The sequence below is a fragment of the Coregonus clupeaformis genome, chromosome 14 (genome assembly GCF_020615455.1).
Source record: "Coregonus clupeaformis isolate EN_2021a chromosome 14, ASM2061545v1, whole genome shotgun sequence".
Classification (NCBI taxonomy): Eukaryota; Metazoa; Chordata; class Actinopteri; order Salmoniformes; family Salmonidae; genus Coregonus; species Coregonus clupeaformis.
Genome location: NC_059205.1, coordinates 25,044,384 through 25,067,176, shown reverse-complemented (window position 1 = coordinate 25,067,176; position 22,793 = coordinate 25,044,384). Strand labels below are relative to the sequence as shown.

Below are 22,793 nucleotides of genomic sequence, written 5' to 3'. Positions count from 1 at the left end.
GGAGAGAAGCTGTTCAGGAGCCTGTTGGTGTCAGACTCGGGTGGTTGGAGTCTTTGACGATTTCCCGGGTTTACTATTCATACCGCCTGGTATAGAGGTCCTGGATGGCAAGGAGCTCGGTCCCAGTAATGTACTGGGCTGTCCACACAACCCTCTGTAGAGCCATGTGATCGAGGGCGGTGCTATTGCCATACCAAGCAGTGGTGCAGCCAGTCAAGATGTTCTCAATGGTACAGCTGTAAAACCTTTTGAGGATTTGAGGGCCCATGCCAGACTTTTTCAACCTCATGAGGGGGAAGAGGCGCTGTCGTGCCTTCTTCACGACTGTGCGTGTGTGTTTGGACCATTTGAAATCTTTAGTGATTTGGACACAGAGGAACTTGAAGCTGTCTACCTGCTCCACTGCCGCCCCGTCGATGTGGATGGGGGCATGCTCACCCCCCGGTTTCCTGTAGTCCACGATCAGCTCCTTGGTCTTGCTGACGTTGTGGGAGAGGTTGTTGCTCTGACATCACACTGCCAGGTCACTGACCTCCTCCCTGTAGGCTGACTCATCATCGCCGGGGTTGAAAATTACTGTGAATGTGCCTGCCAGCTGTTCTGCAGATGCTCTGAGAACGCGCCCTGGAATACCGCCGGGGCCCGCGGCCTTGCGGGTGTTGACCTGATTAAAGACCCTTCTCCCGTCAGCCTCAGAGAGCGAGATCACCCAATTACTTATTCCTGTCTTCGGCCATAACATCAGGGTTGTCTACGATAGCTCTGTGTGTGGTAGCCCTGCTCTTTAGTTTAGCGGCAACCTCTGTGTTAATCCAGTGCTTTTGATTGGGGAAGCAGCGAACCCTCACCGTGGGTACAACGTCGCCGATGCATTTTCTAATGAAGCCGATGACAGAGGTGGTTAGCTCATCAATGTTATCGGAGTCTTGAAACATATTCCAATCAGCGCTAGCAAAGCAGTCCTGTAGCATAACCTCTGATTCTGGTGACCATTTCTCAAAGGAGTTACTTCATGTTTCAGCTTCTGCTTGTAAACAGGAAGCAAGAGTACAGAGTCGTGATCTGATTTGAAAAATGGCTTACGAGGGAGGGCCTTCTATGCTTGCTTGTTGGTAGAATAGCAGTGGTCTAGGACTTTATCGCCCAAAGTGGCGTTTGAGACGTGTTGATGGAAGTTGGGCATCACGTGTCTTAGTGACGCCAAATTAAAATCGCCGGCAACCACAAAGGCAGCCTCTGGGTGTAGGTTTTCCTGCTTGTTTATTGCCTTGTACAATTAGTTAAGGGCCAACTTGTTCTTTTTATTGTCCTGAGGTGGAATGTATACAGCAGTCACAATAACAGCTGAAAACTCCCTTGGGAGGTAGAAGGGTTGGCATATTTGACCATCAGGTATTCCAAGACTGGTGAATGGTGGGTCGACACTTCCACCGGGCTGGAATCAGCACACCAGTTGGACTTGATGAAGAGGCAAACCCCTCCCCCCCTCGATTTCCCCGACTCCTCTGTCCTGTCCGCCCGGTAAATGGAGAATCCATCGAGTTGGATAGCCGTGGGGGGTATCTTGTCCGAGAGACATGTTTCTGAAAAGCAAAGAATATTGCAGTTCCCCTTTACAAAAATGTACCATGGTAGTACAATGAAAAAAATTAATGGCAAGCCTAAGATCACTATTCGCAATGACAAGTGTTGGCTGGAGTGGTGTAAAGCTTGCTGCCATTGGACTCTGGAGCAGTGGAAACGCATTCTCTGGAGTGATGAATCATGCTTTACCATCTAGCAGTCCAACAGACAAATCTGGGTTTGGTGGATGCTAGGTGAACGCTACCTACCTGAATGTATAGTGTCAACTGTCAAGTTTGGTAAAGGAGGAATAATGGTCTGGGGCTGTTTTTCATGGTTCGGTCTAGGCCCTTAGTTCCAGTGATGGGAAATCTTACAGCATACAATGAAATTCTAGATGATTCTGTGCTTCCAACTTTGTGGCAACAGTTTGTGGAAGGCCCTTTCCTGTTTCAGCATGACAATTCCCCATTGCACGAAGCGAGTTCCGTACAGAAATGGTTTGTTGAGATCGGTGTGGAAGAACTTGACTGGTCTGCACAGAGCCCTGACCTCAACCCCATCGAACACCTTTGGGAGGAATTGGAACGCTGACTCCGAGCCAGGCCTAATCACCCAACATCAGTGCCCGACCTCACTAAAGCTCTTATGGCTGAATTGAAGTTTCCCTTTGTTTACACTCTGTGTGATTGTTCGTTGGTCCTGTCGCCATGACTACGACAGGCTAGCTTGACTGGAGCTAACGTTAGCTTCTATGCTAACAGACTTTTATAAATTAATTAAACTATCAAAACATCATCAAAAAATAATAATTAGCTATATCATTACACTCCGCTTAACTTGGTGTTTCATATCCAATGCTTTATAACTCGCTCACCGTGATGGTAATGTTTAAAAAATATTTTGTTTATCTGGTGGTTCTCTTCAGTTTTCAGTTGGCTCTCTCACTGACTAGGCAGTCTAGCGCAAGAAGCAACCACTTCAGCGAGCGGCTCCCTCTGTGGACCGAAACAAGCACAACACCCCTTGACTTTAAATACTGTAAATGATTACAAAATGCCAAAGATTAGGCTACCATATATCTTACATTCTCCCACATTTCAGGTTGGCAACACGGGGAACCCAAACATGAGCAGAAAAACTGTACTATTAATACAGAAAGTATTTCCCCATTTTCACAGCAACTGTTTGTCTTTTTCTTTGATATTACAGACCAACTAGGACCAACAATAGTAGCCTGCCTCTGAGTTTATCAGAAACTTGCCCATACTTGTATATAAATTAATCAATATAATGCCAACCAACCTCTTTTGACCTTGGGTGGTTAATTTATTAAAAGCATTATACTACGATAACGCACAATTAATAAAGGAGGTACCATATGATCATTTTTGGTACCATTTATCATAATTGTGCATTACCATGGTTGAATGTTTAATGCAGTTTAAAACCATGCCATTTCCATTATCCAGATCAATACCATGGTATAAATAAGGCAATACCAGGGTATTATTTAGGATCATGGCCGTACCATCATACTTCAAAGCTAAAACCGTGGTACATTTCCATGATTCAGACTATACCATGGTATAAGTGAAAGTATCATAGTAGTACCATAGTATGAATGAAAGTTTCATAGTGGTAGCATGGTCAATTTTTGTAAGGGCCGAGAGTCCTGTTGGTAGCAAATCTGCGATCGGAGGTCATCCATCTTATTATCAAGTGACTGTACATTAGCCAGTAGAATGGAGGGAAGGGGTAGCCGGTTTTCCCTTTGCGTTAATCTCACCAGGATCCCCCCTCTCTTGCCTCTGTAACGCTGGCGTTTCCCCTTCGGGTAGCCCGAAAATTGGGTTGGAATTACAGAGAGAGCCCAGGGCAGATGAGTCGAAGTAGAACTGGAATTGGGTAAGTAACTGCTGATCTGATGTTCCTGAGTTATTGTCGGTTATAAGAAATAATAGCGGATACATTTCTTGAAAATAGAGTAAAAATAAACAACAAAATAATCAACAAAATAGCAAAGTTGGGCCGAAGCTTTCAAAACTGCAGCCATCCAGTGCGGCACCATCTTGTGAGGTTATAAGAGGATTTAAAGCCATCCATATACCAGTACATGTCTACATCTGTCATCTGTGTATTATTCTAGAGTCCTGGGGAGGAGGATGACAGAGAAAGAGAGAGAGAGAGAGAGAGGGGTGGAGGCCGGGTCGGGCAGCAGGGTACAATCAGTGATTCTAAGCCTGTCAACAGTGATTACAGCAGTCAGGACCTGCTTTTTAAATGGAGTTGTCGCTGCTTTATTACATATCCAAACTGACTAGCCAGACACATGGTGCCAGCAATGAACTATTAACTTAAAACAGACAGCGAGGGAGAGGGAGATCGGGTGAGGGAGACGGATGGATTGACAGAGAGAAAGAGAGAGCCTAGAGGGAGTGAGTGACAGAGATGGATGGTTGTGTTGTCCTGTGGTTGAGGTTGGTTTTTGCCTTGGTCTCCTCTCTGTGACATCACAGCATCTGTAGCACTACATAGCCATTGATCAGTCCTTTCACCACCAACAACGCTCGCTCAAACCTCCATTGCTCTCGCTCTGTCGCTCTTTCTCACTCACACCTCACCTACTCATCCCTCTCTCAATCACACAGCTATCTATCGGGGGAGACGCTGCCCTCTAGTGTAGAACGACAGCTCTGACTCTTGTCCTTGATGTTGGGGGAAGTGTGTGTTTGTGTGTGTCGGGGAAGGTGTGTGCGTGCGCTTCATTCTTTCTTTCTTCAGCCTGATGGATTGCAGCCTCATTTGTGGGTCTAGCCCTCCATGTTGGGATTTGTCTCCAGAGGTGTGTGTGTGTGTGAACAACTGGCTGACTGCTCCACTCTCTGCTCTCACCTGTTTAACAATTAGAAGATGAGGCATGGGCTGGAGCAAGGCTCAAACCCTTAGGCCTAAAAAATGAATCACTCTTTTTCTTGTCATTCCCAGTTCTTAATTTTCTTTACAAAATATTTGTGACATTCAGGTACTTTAGTTTTTCCAGATGCAATATTTACAGTTTTTGTATCTAATTCAAACAATCATCAGCCATCTGTGTTTGTGAGTGGGTGTGTTTTTTGATTTTGAGCATTAGTGCAGTCTGTCTATGTCAGGGTTTCTGGGTTTCTCCAGACAGAGCAGTGAACCTGGCAGAGGTAGGCATCTGACAGAGCGGAACAGAGCAGGCTTCACAGTGCTAGGCCACATAGATCATGGCAAGAGCAGGCAAAACCCATTTATCATCACTGAGAGCGAGAATGACTGGATCTCATTCAAATCCTCTCTCATCTTTAGTTTTACCTCTGTCTCCCCTCTCTCTCCCTTTGGCTGTCTCTATCTCTCTCTCATTTAGTCGACTGGTCGATTGTTTGGTCGGGAGGCTGTTGGTCGACAGATTTTTTAAACGGAGAAGTGGCAAATATATTTATCTAAAAGAATATGTGTCACATGAGACACCTGTCTGATTCACGCCTGTCTGAGTGGACTAATCCATTGTGGAGGCCGTGGGAATGGCTCACCAGTATCACCAGTAGTAAATTCACATAATTTCGAATCTACAATGCTTGTTTGGTTACGTAATTTCTGTTAATGCATTCAATATATTATTATTACAGTCTTACCTTTGGCATTGTAGGAGTGGACACATTGCTTGCAGAGCGCAGAACCTAGGCTACACTTGTGAGAAAATAGTTTGGGTTTATTTCATTCCATTTATGAGTTGTAAATGTATTCATTTTCTTTTGTTTGGAGTGCTGCTGTCAATCTTGAGTAAGGACACGCACCTGATTACACATATGGATTACACATTTGCCTGCGCGCAAATGTAGGCCTATAAGTGTGCCCATTTGGGGATCTGATAATATTTCTGATAGTCTTAACTCACAAGCACTGTGGAGCTTCTCATATTAATGTTTTCTTCGCCTCAAACAGCAACTAAACTAAGTCTGTTTTTACATCCATTGAGAATGGCAATAATTCCTCAACGTAGCCTATTTGAAAAATCTTTCCAGCTCTCTTCCTTTCTATTACTACTTAGCATGAAAGGGGGAAAAAAATGTCCTGATCCGGTGGAAACGTCATAAAATAGGTCTACCTGATTACTTCCTATCCCTTGCGCAAAATAGCCTACCGCTGTCTGTCTCTCCAGAGCTCACTGGCGCAGGAAACACTGAGGACCCAGAATATATTATACAACCTTACAAGTTTGCTAGCACAAGCTTCGGGCTGGACCAAGTTAATACAATAGTTGATATATCTTAACTCTCGACCAATCGATTGGTTGAAAGTACAGACGACTCTCGGTTGAACAATATTTTTTTGTCAGGGACAGCCCTAATTCATTTAAACAATTATTTTTGGCGAAACAAACAATTCACTTCGCCATTGTAATAGTGGGAATTCTGTTCAATCAAGGGAATCAAAATTATCATTTGTAAATCGCGTTACAGTAATTTTTGGAAAAGAGATTAGATGTAACATTTATTTTGGATTATGTGGCATTGCAACTTAATAGGTGCTAGTCAGCCTGCAAAGTAAACACCTAAGATAAATATGACTGAACTAGAAAATATATATTTCCTGAAAAAAATTTGTGTGACTTGCTTCAGCTGTATAAAAAGATTTGTAGCCTAACAGTCGTTTGATCTTTGATATACAGTGCCTTCGGAAAGTATTCAGACCCCTTGACTTTTTCCACATTTAGTTACGTTACAGCCTTATTCTAAAATGGATTAAATAAAACCATTTCCTCAGCAATCTACACACACTACCCCATAATTAAAAACAGAAATACCTTATGTAAATAAGTATTCAGACCCTTTGCTATCAGACTCGAAATTAAGCTCAGATGCATCCTGTTTCCATTGATCGTCCTTGAGATGTTTCTTCAACTTGATTGTCACTCTCACAGAGCTCCAGAGTTCCTCTGTGGAGATGGGAGAACCATCCAGAAGGACAACCATCTCTGCAGCACTCCACCAATCAGGCCTTTATGGTAGACTGGCCAGACGGAAGCCACTCCTCAGTAAAAGGCACATGACAGCCTGCTTGGAGTTTGCTAAAAGGCACCTAAAGACTCTCAGACAATTATAAACAAGATTGTCTGGTCTCATGAAACCAAGATTGAACTTTTTGGCCTGAATGCCAAATGTCACGTCTGGAGGAAACCTCGTACCATCACTACGGTGAAGCAAGGTGGTGGCAGCATCATGCTGTGGGGATGTTTTTCAGCGGCAGGGACTGGGAGACCAGTCAGGATCGAGGCAAAGATGAACGGAGCAAAGTACAGAGAGATCCTTGATGAAAACCTGCTCTAGAGCACTCAGGACCTCAGACTGGGGTGAAGGTTCACTTTCCAACAGGACAACGACCCTAAGCACATAGCCAAGACAACGCAGAAGTGGCTTCGGGACAAGTCTCTGAATGTCCTTGAGTGGCCCAGCCCGAGCCCGGACTTGAACCGATCGAACATCTCTGGAGAGACCTGAAAACAGCTGTGCAGCGACGCTCCCCATCCAACCTGACAGAGCTTGAGAGGATCTGCAGAGAAGAATGGGAGAAACTCCCCAAATACAGGTTTTAGGCAAGCTTGTAGTGTCATACACAAGAAGACTCGATGCTGTAATCGCTACCAAAGGTGTTTCAACAAAGTACTGAGTAAATGGTCTGAATACTTATGTAAATGTGATATTTCTGTTTTAGTTTTTTTTATAAATTAGCAAAGATGTATAAAAACCTGTTGCTTTGTCATTATGGGATATTGTGTGTATTTTAGAATAAGGCTGTAATGTAACAAAATGTGGAAAAAGTAAAGGGGTCTGAATACTTTCCGAAGGCACTGTATATACTGAACAAAAATATAAACGCACCAATTTAAAAGATTTTACTGAGTTACAGTTCATATAAGGAAATCAGTCAATTGAAATAAATTCATTAGGCCCTAATCTATGGATTTCACATGACTGTGCAGGGGCACAGCCATGGGTGGGCCTGGGAGGGCATAGGCCCACCCACTGGGGAGCCAGGATCAGCCAATCAGGAAAAAAAAATCTCCACAAAAGGGCTTTATTACAGACAGAAATACTCCTCAGTTTCATCAGCTGTCCGGGTGGCTGGTCTCAGACGATCCCGCAGGTGAAAAAGCCGGATGTGGAGGTCCTGGGCTGGCGTGGTTACACGTGGTCTGCGGTTGTGAGGCGTTGGACGTACTGCCAGATTCTCTAAAACAACATTGGAGAGGCGGCTTATGGTAGTGAAATTAACATTAAATAATCTGGCAACAGCTCAGGTGGACATTCCTGTAGTCAGCATGCCAATTGCACGCTCCCTCAACTTGAGATGTGGCTTTGTGTTGTGTGACAAAACTGCACATTTTAGAGTGGCCTTTTATTGTCCCCAACACAAGGTGCCACTTCTATTCATAACTACATTGTTGATTGTAAATGAAAACGTTATACTACTACATTACTAACTAGCTAGCTAATTATTCTTTGTCTAAACCAGTCTGATTTCATGGATCTGTTGCACGTTATATTGAATGGGCCAAGTCAGCTGCGACACTTCTCAGGTCAGGGAAGTTGGAGCTAGCGTATTCAAATTGGGCATGCTGGCTAATATAGAAAAACCTTGAAAATATATTATTTTCCTTAAGTAATCATACAATATTTTTACATTACAATAAAGGGTTTAAAGTATCCAAAACAACCTAAATCAGATTGTCGTTTCATTTTGGCTTTTTCCCAACTATGAGTCGGTGCCTCACATATTGAATGAGTGAATTGTTTTATAAAATGTCACGATGTTTTCATCAAGGGTGGTCAACCATCCTCCAGGAGAGCTATTGGGTGTGTATGCTTTTGTTCCAGTCCCCCTCTAACAAACCCCATTTTAGAAATGAGCTGCTCAAACTGACCTTGATAAACTGACTCTGACGTTTGAGTAGGGCTAGATCAAAAGCCTGCACACCCAGTAGCTTTCCAGACCAAGTGTTGAACATGTGTTTTATACAGTTGGCTTACAGGTATTTTACTTTGTGTGGGGTTAAGTGCACAATGACAGTAGGCTACATGTGATCAGAGATCAGCCTCCCAGTATCGATACCACATGAATGCAAACTTTTTTGTAGTCCCTCGTGGCTCAGTTGGTAGAGCATGGCGCTTGCAACGCCAGGTTGTGGGTACGAAAAAAGTATGAACATGTATGCACTCACTACTGTAATTCACTCTGGATAAGAGAGTCTACTAAATAAAATAAAATAAGTAATGTATACCTACATAGAGACGCCGCCAATGGTTGGTCTTGGAAATTCGGTTAAAAGTAATGGAGTCATGGAAAAGTCATGAAATTCTATCTGTCAAAATGTGTATGAACCCTGTGTTTTACATAATAGGTTGAATGCAAAGTTAGAATTGAAAATAGATCAAATAAGTCCACAGGCTAGGTTTCAGCTGAACCAGTGGGGTATACTACATAGCAGAGTCCATGAGTTAGCCAGCTAACTTGCCTAAATATTTTGTTTTTGTTTTCGAAATGTAAGCTTGAAATGGGTGGGCTTGGTCTAATTCAGGGGTTCCCAACCTAGGGGGCACCAATGTTTTGTGGTTTTGTGTGTGACATTCCTTGATTTGCCCGAGGAAAACTTGACTCTGATGCACATGGGAATATCTTTTGGTTTGTCTCTGACATTCAGAAGCTGAGCTACGACCTTCTGAAGTGGAGGAGTAAAAACAAATTGACTTTGCTTGGGAAGTAATGTTATACAATGTGTGACTCTGTCGCTATCAATTGATCTATTCACTTTCTGTAAAACAGAATATGTATAGTTAAATTGAGGGTTAATATAAATGATCATTAAACATATTTGGTGGCAGAATTTTTTTTGGGGTAAATCTGGTCTGCACTTTATTTTTCTTATCCATTATAATTATAATGCCTACCTAAAAAAAAGGATATAGCCTACCTAAAATAAATCATGAGTCTTGTTAAACTACATATAATTGCATTAAATTAGCTTCAAAACTAGGTCCCTCAAATTCAACAAAATCAAGCTGGTGGTATATTTAATAAAGGCTATCTCAATAAAAAAAAAAAATAAAAAAAGCTGGGAGTGCGTGACATTTTTCAAACATGAAAAAGGGGTCCCTGGGGAAAAAAAGGTTGGTAACCCCTGGACTAATTGACTCAACAGCTTAAAACGCATATCTAAGGTTAGCTTTCTTATCAAAGTTAGCTGGCTAACTCATTGATCCTGTTTTGTAGTTTACCCAGCTGAACATCCCTGGCCTCAGGCAGGGGTCTAGTTAAGCAATGATTGGTAACTGTTAAAGATACTATACATGGGCTGCGCCTGAAATGGCACCTGGTCAAAAGTTGTGGAATATAGGCCTATGACAAACAGGCTGCCTTTCCATACACAGACATGAATCATGATCTTAATCTAACCTCCCTTTTTTTTGTGATAAAATATAACCACTTTGAAAGAGGAAAGTTAGGCTTGTTTCTGACTGAAACATTTGACCTGCACCATTTGAAACCGTGTATATTTTATCCCTGTCCTTCTGCTTTTTTAATGAGTGTTTTCAGAAACCATAGCATAGATACCACTGTGTAGTTGTGTGAGCTGGATTTCCCCAGTCACAGGGTCAGCTTTTACAGTTTGTTATTTTGAGAGACTAAGAGCGGCGAGCATCAGCCAATTACCTCCCTCTCTGATGGTGGCAACATAGACGTTTCCATGGCGATGCTCTTTCCTCTGATTAGGCCTTGCTTTGACTTTCTCTCTCTCTCTCCTCCCTCCGTTCCCTCACGTCATCCCTGGCAATCTTCCCTGGACACTGAACCCCCCTACGCACATATACACTCCCATTTTTACTCTCTTCCCCTTCTCTCTTCTTTCTTTTGCGTTCCCTCTTTCTTCCTCTTGTTGTTAGTCTCTCTCTCTCTACCGCTTCTCTTTCTGCTGGGTCTCTCTCCATCTGCCTCTCTCTGCCTGTTACAGTTGGGGGAGCTGCTGGTCTATGGAACTCATCTCCTCTCTTGCTGCAGCCTCTAAATGCTGCTGCTACTTCTCGTCTCTCTGCCACTCTCTTCTTACGCCTCTCACTCTCTGCCTCTCTCTTCTTACGCCTCTCACTCTCTGCCTCTCTCTTCTTACGCCTCTCACTCTCTGCCTCTCTCTTCTTACGCCTCTCACTCCCTGCCTCTCTCTTCTTACGCCTCTCACTCTCTGCCTCTCTCTTCTTACGCCTCTCTCTCTCTCTCTCTCTCTCTCTCTCTCTCTCTCTCTCTCTCTCTCTCTCTCTCTCTCTCTCTCTCTCTCTCTCTCTTTCTCTCTCTCTCTCTCTCTCTCCCTCTGCCTGTCTTTGCCTCTCTCTCTCCCTGTTACTGCTGCCTGTCACACCACAGTTACAGCTGACAATCCTGTTGCACAGCAATTTCCCAATATTATAGGCTTACCATCGCAGCCACGACATTCTGTAGTTAATAGTTGACGTCAGAACTCAAAATGTGCGTCTAATTCAATTGAAATCAATTTTGACATTTTGTAGAATCTGTACGGGGAATGGAATTTCTGAGGTATTTCTCCATTGTGTATGAAAATTGGTTTTCTAGGAAATAGGCTCAGGGTTTAGTCAAGAGTAGAATTTCCAGGTAAAGCACCAGATGGCTAGTTACGTTGTCTCTTAAGACGAGATCATCCAATGATGAATACCCCCCTGGAGAGTGGAAGGTAGAGTTGGAGCATAAGACACTCAACCCCCCAAAAACATCAACAGCATCTCCATTTTGGAGAGTTGAACCACTATGGTAGCTCAAGTTTCTGTTTGGTGTGGTACAGTATTTCACAGACCTCTGTGTTAATTTGAGACCAGAGTCTAAATGACAACTACTGTGATGATGATGTCGCTCATGGCGATGCCCTAGGCCTAATGCTGCTCTACTATGGCAGGTCTCACCAGGCAAGCCCTCAAGTGCCAGTTGTCTCCCTCTTCTGATTGCTAATTTCTTTGTGCGTAATTACTTAACACACAAAGTCAGGTGTTTGGTCACCAATACCAGGTGTTTTTGCCTGTCCAGGCCAGTGATATGTTAAGGCTACTCTGAAGTAGCTAACTGCTGTAGAGTACCAACTTGAGTTGCTTGTTGTGTGTTTGTGTACTTTTGACTTTATCTGCCTCAAATTGGAGGAATCCAGACTTGAAAGGCCTCCGGCTACCAAAGATGGACTTTTTCCCCAGTGAACGTATGCTGTAATCAGTGGTACTCAGTGGCTGATGAGCCTCTTAGGAAAGTGTGTCTAAAGGCGTCAGCATGCTTAAATTCGGCTGGCGCCTAACCGAACGAGTGTGCTCGCATACTCCCTTAAAAGACCTTCGCTTGAAAAACGAGAAAAAAGCGGCAATAGTACTGTTTGTCCATTTTGAGACGCCGTATACATACACTTCCTCAAAATAGTCGGAATTAGTCTAAGATTACTCTAGAAATGTCATTCATTTTGACATTTTTGCAGAGCAGATCTTAGTCGCGCAATTTTACATCTAACTAAGATGTTTGGTGTAGTATCTCTCAATGAAAAAGTTTGCATGAAAACCAGTCATCTCTCATTGAATGGCAACAAAGACTTTATTGAAGAATCCCTACTGTTGACCAATCACAGACAAAGGGAAATAGACTTCGGCTACCGACTTCGGCTTGCCTCAATATGTTTTTGTGTGCCCGCACAGCCGCAAGGACCCTTACCGAAGTCCAAAACGAACCAAAATGTCATCATAATATATGCACAAACTCTTCCGAATTGTTTCGGCTTGGAAGCATGTGGATGCCTTAACAGTGGTATTATGACTCACTAGATTACAGTGTGGTTCAGTGGTAGCCAGGCAGAACTTGGCTTCCCACAGTAGGACAAAGACTATGACTGTGAACTCTCCGTGAACCAAATCACAACCAATATAGAGATCTGGCGGCTTCCTCATAATCCCTGCCTCACAACTGGCATTTTAGGCCCTGAAACATTTTATTTTTACTCAACCTCATTAAAAAGCTGGCATCACACACACTTAAGAGACTTTAGGGAAAAGTTTTAATAAGTTGGTTTTGAAATGTGTCTTCTGAAATTAGAATATTGTACGTTGTTAAAAACTTAACGAGAGAAGTAGGATCATTTATAAGAAGTAGGGGAATTTATAATGCAATCAGTTTAAGAAACCGACCACCTCTCTCTGCGGTGACTTTGAGATGCCGGGCTAGGGGGAGTTGACAGGGTCCTTACTGTACCGTTCACTCCCCAGTCACCTACACTATATCTCACCATGGCTGCATCCCAAATGGCACCCTATTGCCTATATAGGTCTAGTGCACTATATATGCTTGGGTCAAAAGTAGTGCACTTTATAGGGAATAGGGTGCCAATTGGGACGTAGACTACATTTCATTGTCCAGAAGCCAGGTGGTAATACGGAGGAGTATCTTTTTACAACACTCCCATTAGTTTATGAGCCTGTCCTCACCTGCTGCTTGTCTCTTCATCCTTTACCTGAGTTAGCACTGTACTCTCTCTCACACAGACAGACACGGTGCTGAAGGTTTAGAGCACCAGCTAAAACTTTTACAGCGCCGAATAAATGCGTCAGGCCGGATGACATCCTTGTTAGCCATGATAGTGATGATGTGGAGGGAGGCCCTAGGTTGTCTGCTGGGGATGTTGTCTTGGGCCCCTGTGTTTCAAGAAATGGGGATCTGCGTGCCACTGAGATTGGAGCCTGTCCACGTTAGTTTTACAGGCCTACATCGGACATAGACAGTGCAGGGGGATGTTGCTGGGGATGTGGAGTTAGGCTTAGGCCTGATTTCTTTATCGGGTTGTTGTCAGCCATGATAGAAATAGGCCTACGGGATCTGCTGTCACTATCTGAGATTATAGCCTATCACTTTAGGGTTTTTCTAGGCCTACAGTTGAAGTCTGAGGTTTACATACACCTTAGCCAAATATATTTAAACTCAGTTTTTTTTTACAATTCCTGACATTTAATCCTAGTAAAAATCCCTTTCTTAGGTCAGTTAGGACCACCACTTTATTTTAAGAATGTGAAATGTCAGAACAATAGTAGAGAATTATTTATTTCAGCTTTTATTTCTTTCATCACATTCCCAGTGGGTCAGAAGTTTACACACACTCAATTAGTATTTGGTAGCATTGCCTTTAAATTGTTTAACTTGGGTCAAACGTTTTGGATAGCCTTCCACAAGCTTCCCACAATAAGTCGGGTGAATTTTGGCCCATTCCTCTTGACAGAGCTGGTGTAACTGAGTCAGGTTTATAGGCCTCCTTGCTCGCACACGCCTTTTCAGTTCTGCCCACAAATGTTCTATAGGATTGAGGTCAGGGCTTTGTGATGGCCACTCCAATACCTTGACTTTGTTGTCCTTAAGCCATTTTGCCACAACTTTGGAAGTATGCTTGGGGTCATTGTCCATTTGGAAGACCCATTTGCAACCAAGCTTTAACTTCCTGACTGATGTCTTGAGATGTTAGTTCAATATATCCATCTGTTTTGTGTAGTGCACCAGTCCCTCCTGCAGTAAAGCACCCCCACAGCATGATGCTGCCACCCCCGTGCTTCACGTTGGGATGGTGTTCTTCGGCTTGCAAGCACCACCATTTTCCTCCAAACATAACGACGTCATTATGTCCAAACAGATCTATTTTTGTTTCATCAGACCAGAGGACATTTCTCAAAAAAGTACGATCTTTGTCCCCATGTGCAGTTGCAAACCGTAGTCTGGCTTTTTTATGGCAGTTTTGGAGCAGTGGCTTCTTCCTTGCTGAGCGGCCTTTCAGGTTATGTCAATATAGGACTCATTTTACTGTGGATATAGATACTTTTGTACCTGTTTCCTCCAGCATCTTCACAAGGTCCTTTGCTGTTGTTCTGGGATTGATTTGCACTTTTCGCACCAAAGTACGTTCATCTCTAGGAGACAGAATGTGTCTCCTTCCTGAGCGGTATGACGGCTGCGTGGTCCCATGGTGTTTATACTTGCATACTATTGTTTGTACAGATGAACGTGGTACATTCAGGCATTTGGAAATTGCTCCCAAGGATGAACCAGACTTGTGGAGGTCTACAATTCTTTTCTGAGGTCTTGGCTGATTTCTTTTGATTTTCCCATGATGTCAAGCAAAGAGGCACTGAGTTTGAAGGTAGGCCTTGAAATACATCCACAGGTACAGCTCCAATTGACTGAAATTATGTAAATTAGCCGATTCAGAAGCTTCTAAAGCCATGACATAATTTTCTGGAATTTTCCAAGCTGTTTAAAGGCACAGTCAACTTAGTGTATGTAAACTTCTGACCCACTGGAATTGTGATACAGTGAATTATAAGTGAAATAATCTGTCTGTAAACAATTGTTGGAAAAATGACTTGTGTCATGCACAAAGTAGATGTCCTAACCGACTTGCCAAAACTATAGTTTGTTAACAAGAAATTTGTGGAGTGGTTGAAAAACAAGTTTTAATGACTCCAACCTAAGTGTATGTAAACTTCCGACTTCAACTGTATATCTGAGATAGACAAGGAAGTGTTTGTTTTATATTGGTGACATGCTTCTATTCAAAAGAGGGCTGTGTTTTGGTATTTGTTAAGTAGTGGGCTGGAGTGGATTCGTGGCAGCAAGGTAGTCAGTCAGGAGAAGTTGAGTGAGGTGTTTGTTTATTGATCAGTATTTTCGGTGTTTTTGGTTGTGTGTGTGTGTCTGTGAGCTGTGTGTGTGTGAGGACCTCTTGGCTGTCTGTCCGCCCCATTGCCCCCTCTCCATCTGAGTAGTGTCTGAATAGTGCATGACTCCGGCCTGCCAACTGTCTGCCTCCCTCTGCCATCACTACCTCACTCAGGCAGCACACAGACTGACAGCTCTCATTTTTCCTGATAAATGGCCTCTTTCTCTGCCTTTTTTTATTTTATATTTCACTCTTTCACACACACACACACACACACACACACACACACACACACACACACACACACACACACACACACACACACACACACAGGATTTGGACTCAAATCCAAGCACTTGACTCTCCATCTGGAGAATGAAACGACACAATCTGTGTTGGGATTCTACCGTACATTATAAACATTGCAATATTTAAGATACTTAGCATCCATTACTTCAACTTCTCCCATAGGGATACAGCTGTTGCGATGCTTAAACAGGAGGTACACAATGTTACAAAGTACCTGAGTGGCCACAAGCGAAACTACTGTAGCAAAGGCCAATCCGGTGTGAGCTCATGAATAAACCATTAACTCAGTAGTCTAAGGACAAGGTGTCTGGGATAGGAAGTGACCTCAGGGAGAGAGATTCTCTGACACAACACAGTGTTTTCCCTAGGATTTTTCAGCAGCGGTGTAAATGTTAGTGTGGGGGGGAAGCTAATTTTCAGCAATTCTACACATTTTACATGGGGCAGAATATTGTTTTGCTGTTTTTAAAGCTCATTTCCTGCAATTCTACACATTTTTCCATGTCTTAGCTATGTGTGTTTATATGATTCCAGGGGTCGAAGCCTGACCGAGTCTCCCCCCCTTCTCTTTAGAAGAAATAGGCCTACACTATATTCTATTTGTCATTAGTGGTCTGTGCTGGCATTTTCATTTAGTTGGCATTCGGCTTTAATTTTTTAACTTGGCCTGTGTCACCCTGTCTAGGATATGCCTTTCCTCTGTTTCTCTTAGATTAGCCTCATAGCTCACAGACACAATGCTGACTGACTGTGTGCTTCACACTGTGCTTTCCCTCATAATCTCATTTAGGGCTCTGAGACTTCTGATTTGATTTAGCTCTGGGTCCACGTCCCCAGGGACCTTGTACAACTACCGTTTCATGCTTCACTATTTTATTATAATGCACAAGTGATATATTCTTGAAGAATACGTGTTTTCTGAGAAACATGACAGCTACGGCGACTAATGAAACAGCATTTGCAATTTAAGAGCTGGCTCTACGAAACGGAGCAAGGTCGTGTTGTTTCCTTTTCCATGTAGCAGGAGCTCCGGATGGAATTTCCTCATCAGTTAGCTGACTGAGTCAGCTAGGGAGACAATGTTAAAGGGACATGCAGACCACATCTTAAATAACATTCTATTACCATTATAGTGCACTCATTTTCAACCATTAGTGCACTACTTTCAACCAAAGGCACCCATGTAGCGCAGTACTTTTGACCTAATCCCTATGTGTGAATAGAATGTAATTTGAGATTTTTCCAGCTGCGGCCTTCTTCCCAGCTGCGGTCATCTTGCCATCTTTGTCAGTTTCGAGCAGTGTTTAGAATGCAGCGAGCACAGAGGGTGTGTTCCATCATGTTCTGTGATGTTCAATCTGTGATGTATGGCTGCAGCAGGCAGATGCTTTCACTCTGCTGGCCAGATGGTGCCAGGGAAATATCTGACTTCCAACCCTCCCAAACACAGAAGCCTTCAACCAGCGTGCACACGCACGCATGGCCATGAGAACGTCCTCTTTGGAGGTCATCAGTGCCTGGGGAGACAAAGTGTATAAGTCTGTGTCTGACTCTATCTCCCCACTGTGAGATTAATGTCAGTTGGGGAAAATATAACAGATAGTTTAATTAACGGCTAGTAAGATTCATTGACCAATTTCTGCGGCTGACGGCGCAAATGAGGGTTCGAAGGTGCAGAGTGCGGACTGAGGAGAGACACCCTTAAGTAGCTCTGTATTTAATGAATTGAGTGGATTCCTTTACCTATAGTCTCTTCCCACCCTGTAAAGCCTTGGTTCATTAAAGCTGCTCCCTCAGTGTAACTGTGAATGTGGTGTGGTTCTCCCTCCCCTCCACTGTCGTCTATCTACCTCTTTCTCTACCCTCCTCCCTATCTCTCCTGCTCTCTGCTCCTGACCTTCTCCTTTCTTTGCACTCTGTCCCTCTTTCTTCTGCACCATTTCACCATGCCTCTCCTCTCCTTCCCACCAGCTGCCCTGTGGCTCTAGAAGGTTAGGTTTGGGTTAATTACCAAGCCCATGCCATTTTAATAATCTCATTCAAATCAAATGTTATTGGTCGCATACACATATTTAGCAGATGTTATTGCGGCTGTAGTGAAATGCTTGTGTTCCTAGCTCCAACAGTGCATTAATATCTAACAAGTCACAACAATACACACACATCTAAAAGTACAAGAATGGAATTAAGAAGTATATAATATTAGGGCGAGCAATGTCGGAGTCCGGAATATAAATACTGTGTGTGTGTGTGTGTGTGTGTGTGTGTATATTATCAGCAACCATCAGTCCTGTGTTCCAATGGCACGTTGTGTTTGCTAATCCAAGTTTATCATTTTAAAAGAATAATTGATCATTAGAAAACCCTTTTGCAATTATGTTAGCACAGCTGAAAACTGTTGTGCTGATTTAAAGAAGCAATAAAACTGGCCTTCTTGAGACTAGTTGAGTATCTGGAGCATCAGCAATTGTGGGTTTGATTACAGGCTCAAAATGGCCAGAAACAAATAACTTTCTTCTGAAACTCAGTCAGTCTATTCTTGTTCTGAGAAATTAAGGCTATTCCATGCGAGAAATTGCCAAGAAACTGAAGATCTCGTACAACGCTGTGCACTACTCCCTTCACAGAACAGCACAAACTGGCTCTAACCAGAATAGAAAGAGGAGTGGGAGGCCCCGGTGCACAACTGAGCAAGAGGACAAATACATTTGAGTGTCTAGTTTGAGAAACAGACGCCTCACAGGTCCTCAACTGGCAGCTTCATTAAATAGTACTTGTAAAACACCAGTCTCAACGTCAACAGTGAAGAGACGTCTCCGGGATGCTGACCTTCTATGCAGAGTTGCAAAGAAAAAGCTATATCTCAGACTGCTCATCTTAATCTTTTCTTTTTATTGGCCAGTCTGAGATATGGCTTTTTCTTTGCAACTCTGCCTAGAAGGTCAGCATCCCGGAGTCGCCTCTTCACTGTTGACGAATTGACTGGTGCTGACCTTCTAGGCAAACTCACTGTTGCCCATGCCTACACCAATTCAATGCTTTTAAACTTGTGTGGAGTAGTGAACGACTGCACACTTCAGGAGGAAGGAGAGATTATTTGGACGCGATTGTAGTGGGCTGTGATTCACTATGGAATCTATGTACGTCAGCAGAAATAGCTATATCCTGTAGGCTAGCCTTTATCCTATGCCTACCGTGGCACTGTGTTGTTGATTTTATATGGTATATCAATTATAATGAATGCTTGATTTCTTGCTGTCTTCTGAAAAAGGGTTTTGAATCTCCATACATAGATGGAAAACAAACATGCTCAGAATGTAGCCTAGCGTAAGTGGCGATGGTATACAACGCATTAGTGATAGGCTATACAACGTATTAGTAGTTGTATAAGTGGACACTCGATTTAGCCAATGGACTAATCCTGCGCTTCCTGTTTAGAACAGGCCAACATTTCCCATTGCAATATCTGTCACTAACACAATACTCTATTACGTTTGTTTTAGAACTGCCGGGCAAAGTAATTTGGAACTAATCAATATGTCTGCTGTGTTGTACCAATTTCACACCAGCGCTCTGAACAAGAGTCAAGGTGGGGTTTAGGCCTAAATCGGAGATGCATCTGTTTTTACATGGAGGGAGGTAGAGTGGGAGGGATGGAGGGAGAGCGAGGGGGAGAGCGAGATGGGGAGAGGAAGCGGTGTTGCGCTGTTTTGCCTGCCGGTGTCATCTCATTTACACTCAAATCAGTTTCCCCCGCTCTCCTAACATGAGTGAGACAATGCACAATATGCAATTACACTGAAGAGATTCTTGTTGAATTTGTGTGGAATTTGGATTGGAATAGGCAAGCGGAATGTTAATGATGCAGTCCTAAACTTTAGTTAGGCTGAAGCGAAGCTAGATGCATTGCCATTTGTGAATTATGGATGAATGACACAGGTGAAGGCGTTGAGTGCGTCCCAAATGGCACCCTATTATTCAATTTATAGTGCACTACTTTTTACCATGGTCTATAGGGCTCTGGCTAAAAGTAGGGTACTTTACAGGGCAGGAGTGTGCATCCCACGGGTAAGCAACTATATTCAGCTGTGGGATGATTTTTTTTTGGAGTGGATGGTGGAACGTAATTATAATAATTTATACACTGCAAATTGACCACAACTAAGCCTAAAAAGAGATTGTATTTGAAAATAACAATTATAAGTATGTTCCAGCCCCCCGACCATCCACTCCGACAAAGATCGTTCCACAGCTGAATATAGTTGCCTACACGTGGGACGCACACCTTTTTATTGCTCTCTAGTCAGGACAAGTTGAAAAGCCCTCGGCTCATTGCAAACTATAGCAATACTGAGAATTAACTGCATTTCAATAGGATCTCCACATCTCTATGTATATACAAGCGCTCTCTGAGTTGAGAGATGGTTCAATGTCATATCTCTATCTAAAGGTTTCTATAGTTTAGTGCACAGACTAATGCAACCAAGGGTAATTCTGTACCTCATGTTCATTCACTGCTATACATGTATTTTCAAGGACTTTCATCAAGTGAAGAGAAATTGTTCATGTTGTTCTGTTGTGCACAAACCATAGAACTATAAAGTTATGTACAAAGCGAAACTATTCAGCTAGCAAGTCCCCAATCAGTGTCATCATTTTATTGAGATAGGAAGGGTATCTAGCTCATTTCTGAATGTCCTTTTCTGAATATGTAAAGGTTCCTCTGCTATGTACTCAGCCAGTTTCCTCAGTCAGTATTTTTGTTGCTACAGTAATCAATGGGTAGAGTACCCAGCACAGTTGTACGTGTGGTCAACAGGAAATGGAAATAAAAACCTTTCCTCTTCAAATAGGGGTGTTTTTATGCCCATCTTAGTACGGTCCACTCTCGCAGAGTTTGAAGTAAGCAGTGGAAATAATGTGAAAGAATCCAGCATTAAATCATGGTTGCGTCCCAAATGGGACCCTATTTCTTATATACAGTAGGACATTGCTTTTGACCAGAGCACTAATGGGCCCTGGTCAAAGTGCACAACATAGGGTATAGGTTGCCAATTGGGACACAGTCAATCTGAAGAATCCAGCATAAACCATATTTTCTGGTGGTTTTATAGACCCGGGGAGAGCTCCTCTTTTCTAATTTAAAAGTCCAATTTGCACCTCTCTCTGAGATTTATTCACATTAATGCTCGTGGGCCCCTGAACCTGGCCTCCTGACCATGTGGTGGGAAACCTCTTTAAACCTATCAAATGCTAATGTTATGGATGTCAGAGCAGTGAGGAGAAGCTTTGGGTTTGGAATTCATTTCCTGCAACCCCAATGCCTGTATGTGTTGGATATCAGGGAATTTGGGAAAAATATACACCACATTCTTTCCTCTAGAGCAAACATATGTTTTGGGTTCAACTTCTGGCATCATGGACTCTGTATGTGTTGCATAACAGGGAATTCTGAGTATTTGGGGGAAATAGGCTGTACAGTAAATATGCATGTCGCTGTCTTTCCAGGAAATATGTTTTCCCCCGAAGCAAACATGATAAATGCATTAGGGTGATGCTGTAGGCTTATCTGTATCCTAAGGCTTCGTAGTGCAATATGGAATTGTTTACATTTTGTGTTCATTTAATTATTCTATTTTCTTTTGCTTTCTTCAGGCAAAGAATTTCAGTGGTCTTGTATATTGTGTGTCATAATGTAATTCTCTGTCTGTTCCCTTTTCAGAGGAATTACGAAAGTTGAGCTGGTCTGGAATTCCGCGCCAGGTTCGTCCAATCACGTGGAAGCTCCTTTCGGTAAGTAAGGGTGTTTTCACATATAGTCCTCTTTTTTAAAAGAACGATCTCAGTTGTCTTTAAGGGTGTTTTCACACTTGTTCCCTTTCAGACAATTTTTGTGAACTCGGTAAATTTTTTGTGCAGTGTGAACACTTCAAAAGAACTCAGACCCCTCAAAAGAGCCCCCGAAGCGAACCGAACTGAGACCATCTCGAGAGGTGTCCAATCACTTTGTAAAAACCCAGAGTGCATGTTGGGGAAAGATCTTGGTTCCTTTCTAAACATAACAATGTGAACGCAAAGAGGGCTGTGAACTGGCAAAAGAGTTGAGTTTTCATTCAAAAGGAAGGGAATACAAAGAGAACTGAGTTTTTACCCCGGAGTTCACTTTAAAGAGGACTGAGATCGGTTCATTTAAAGAGGACTATATGCGAAAATACCCCAAAAGAACCCATCTCAGTCTTCTTTAATTATCTTCGCCTCGTGGCTATGACCACATCACAGCCATGATAAAAATGTCATAACACACAACAGGTCGTTTGGAATTCCCATTGTTAGAGCCTGTCCTGCCCATGATATCCAAGACAACATACACATGGACACATTCATAAAAAGTGCCATTGTTTACGTCGTTACCTAGCAACGCACTACTACTACTTTTACAGATCCACTTTCTCAACTGCCCAGCCATGCTACTTATAAACTTGATCTCCACTGTAAAAAGCATCTAGACATTCTCAGACATTTGCAACATTGAAATTCAATCTCCACTGGCCTATAATAATGAAGGTGTCGGGAGTCTGGACGAGCCAGACAGACACCTTTTTCTCAGCCAGTCGAAATCATGAATCGGCATAGTTTTTATGGATGTGTACAAAGAAATGTCAATAAAAAAACAGGTGAAACAAAATGCAGCTACTTTGCTGTCTTTCCAGCTTCAGTCTAAAGTGATTGTGTTAGCTGTGTAGTTGGCTAGCTAGCAAGGGGGGAAGAGCCTCCATATCAACCATTTTTGTTTGCCATAGCAACCTGCAAAGTTCTGGAACTATCAACCAGCACTTGGGTAGTTTAGCTTTACATGACAATCAATTGCACTTGACAGCTAGTGTTAGTGAATGTAGCATTACGTTTTGTTGAACAATTTATGGTTTGGGAAATAATCTTGCTTTTTAATGCTAGTAACCTGTTGTATAAAAGCAATTCTACACTCGAGTCCATGTGTTACGACATTTTTATCATGGCTGTTGTGGCCTCATGTATTATTGCTTAATGAAATAATGCTGTAATTGAAAATGTAACACCCAATGTAGGCTACTGCCCCTTTAAGAGCTAGCATTGATTTTGTGCCATATCAAATCAAATGTATTGGTCACATACACAAATCAAATCA

The 22,793-nt window shown here is 42.8% G+C and overlaps 1 protein-coding gene across 3 annotated transcripts in view; it reads left to right on the top strand.

Moving 5' to 3' along the window:
- Window positions 1–22,793, top strand: part of LOC121581256 (TBC1 domain family member 22B-like) — a 215,630-nt gene that overhangs the window by 16,449 nt on the left and 176,388 nt on the right. For all 3 annotated transcript variants that reach the window (XM_045224755.1, XM_045224756.1, XM_045224754.1), the window contains exon 6: window positions 21,351–21,421. In XM_045224755.1, coding sequence (XP_045080690.1) covers window positions 21,351–21,421 — 71 coding nt within the window. The remainder of the gene's footprint in view (window positions 1–21,350; window positions 21,422–22,793) is intronic.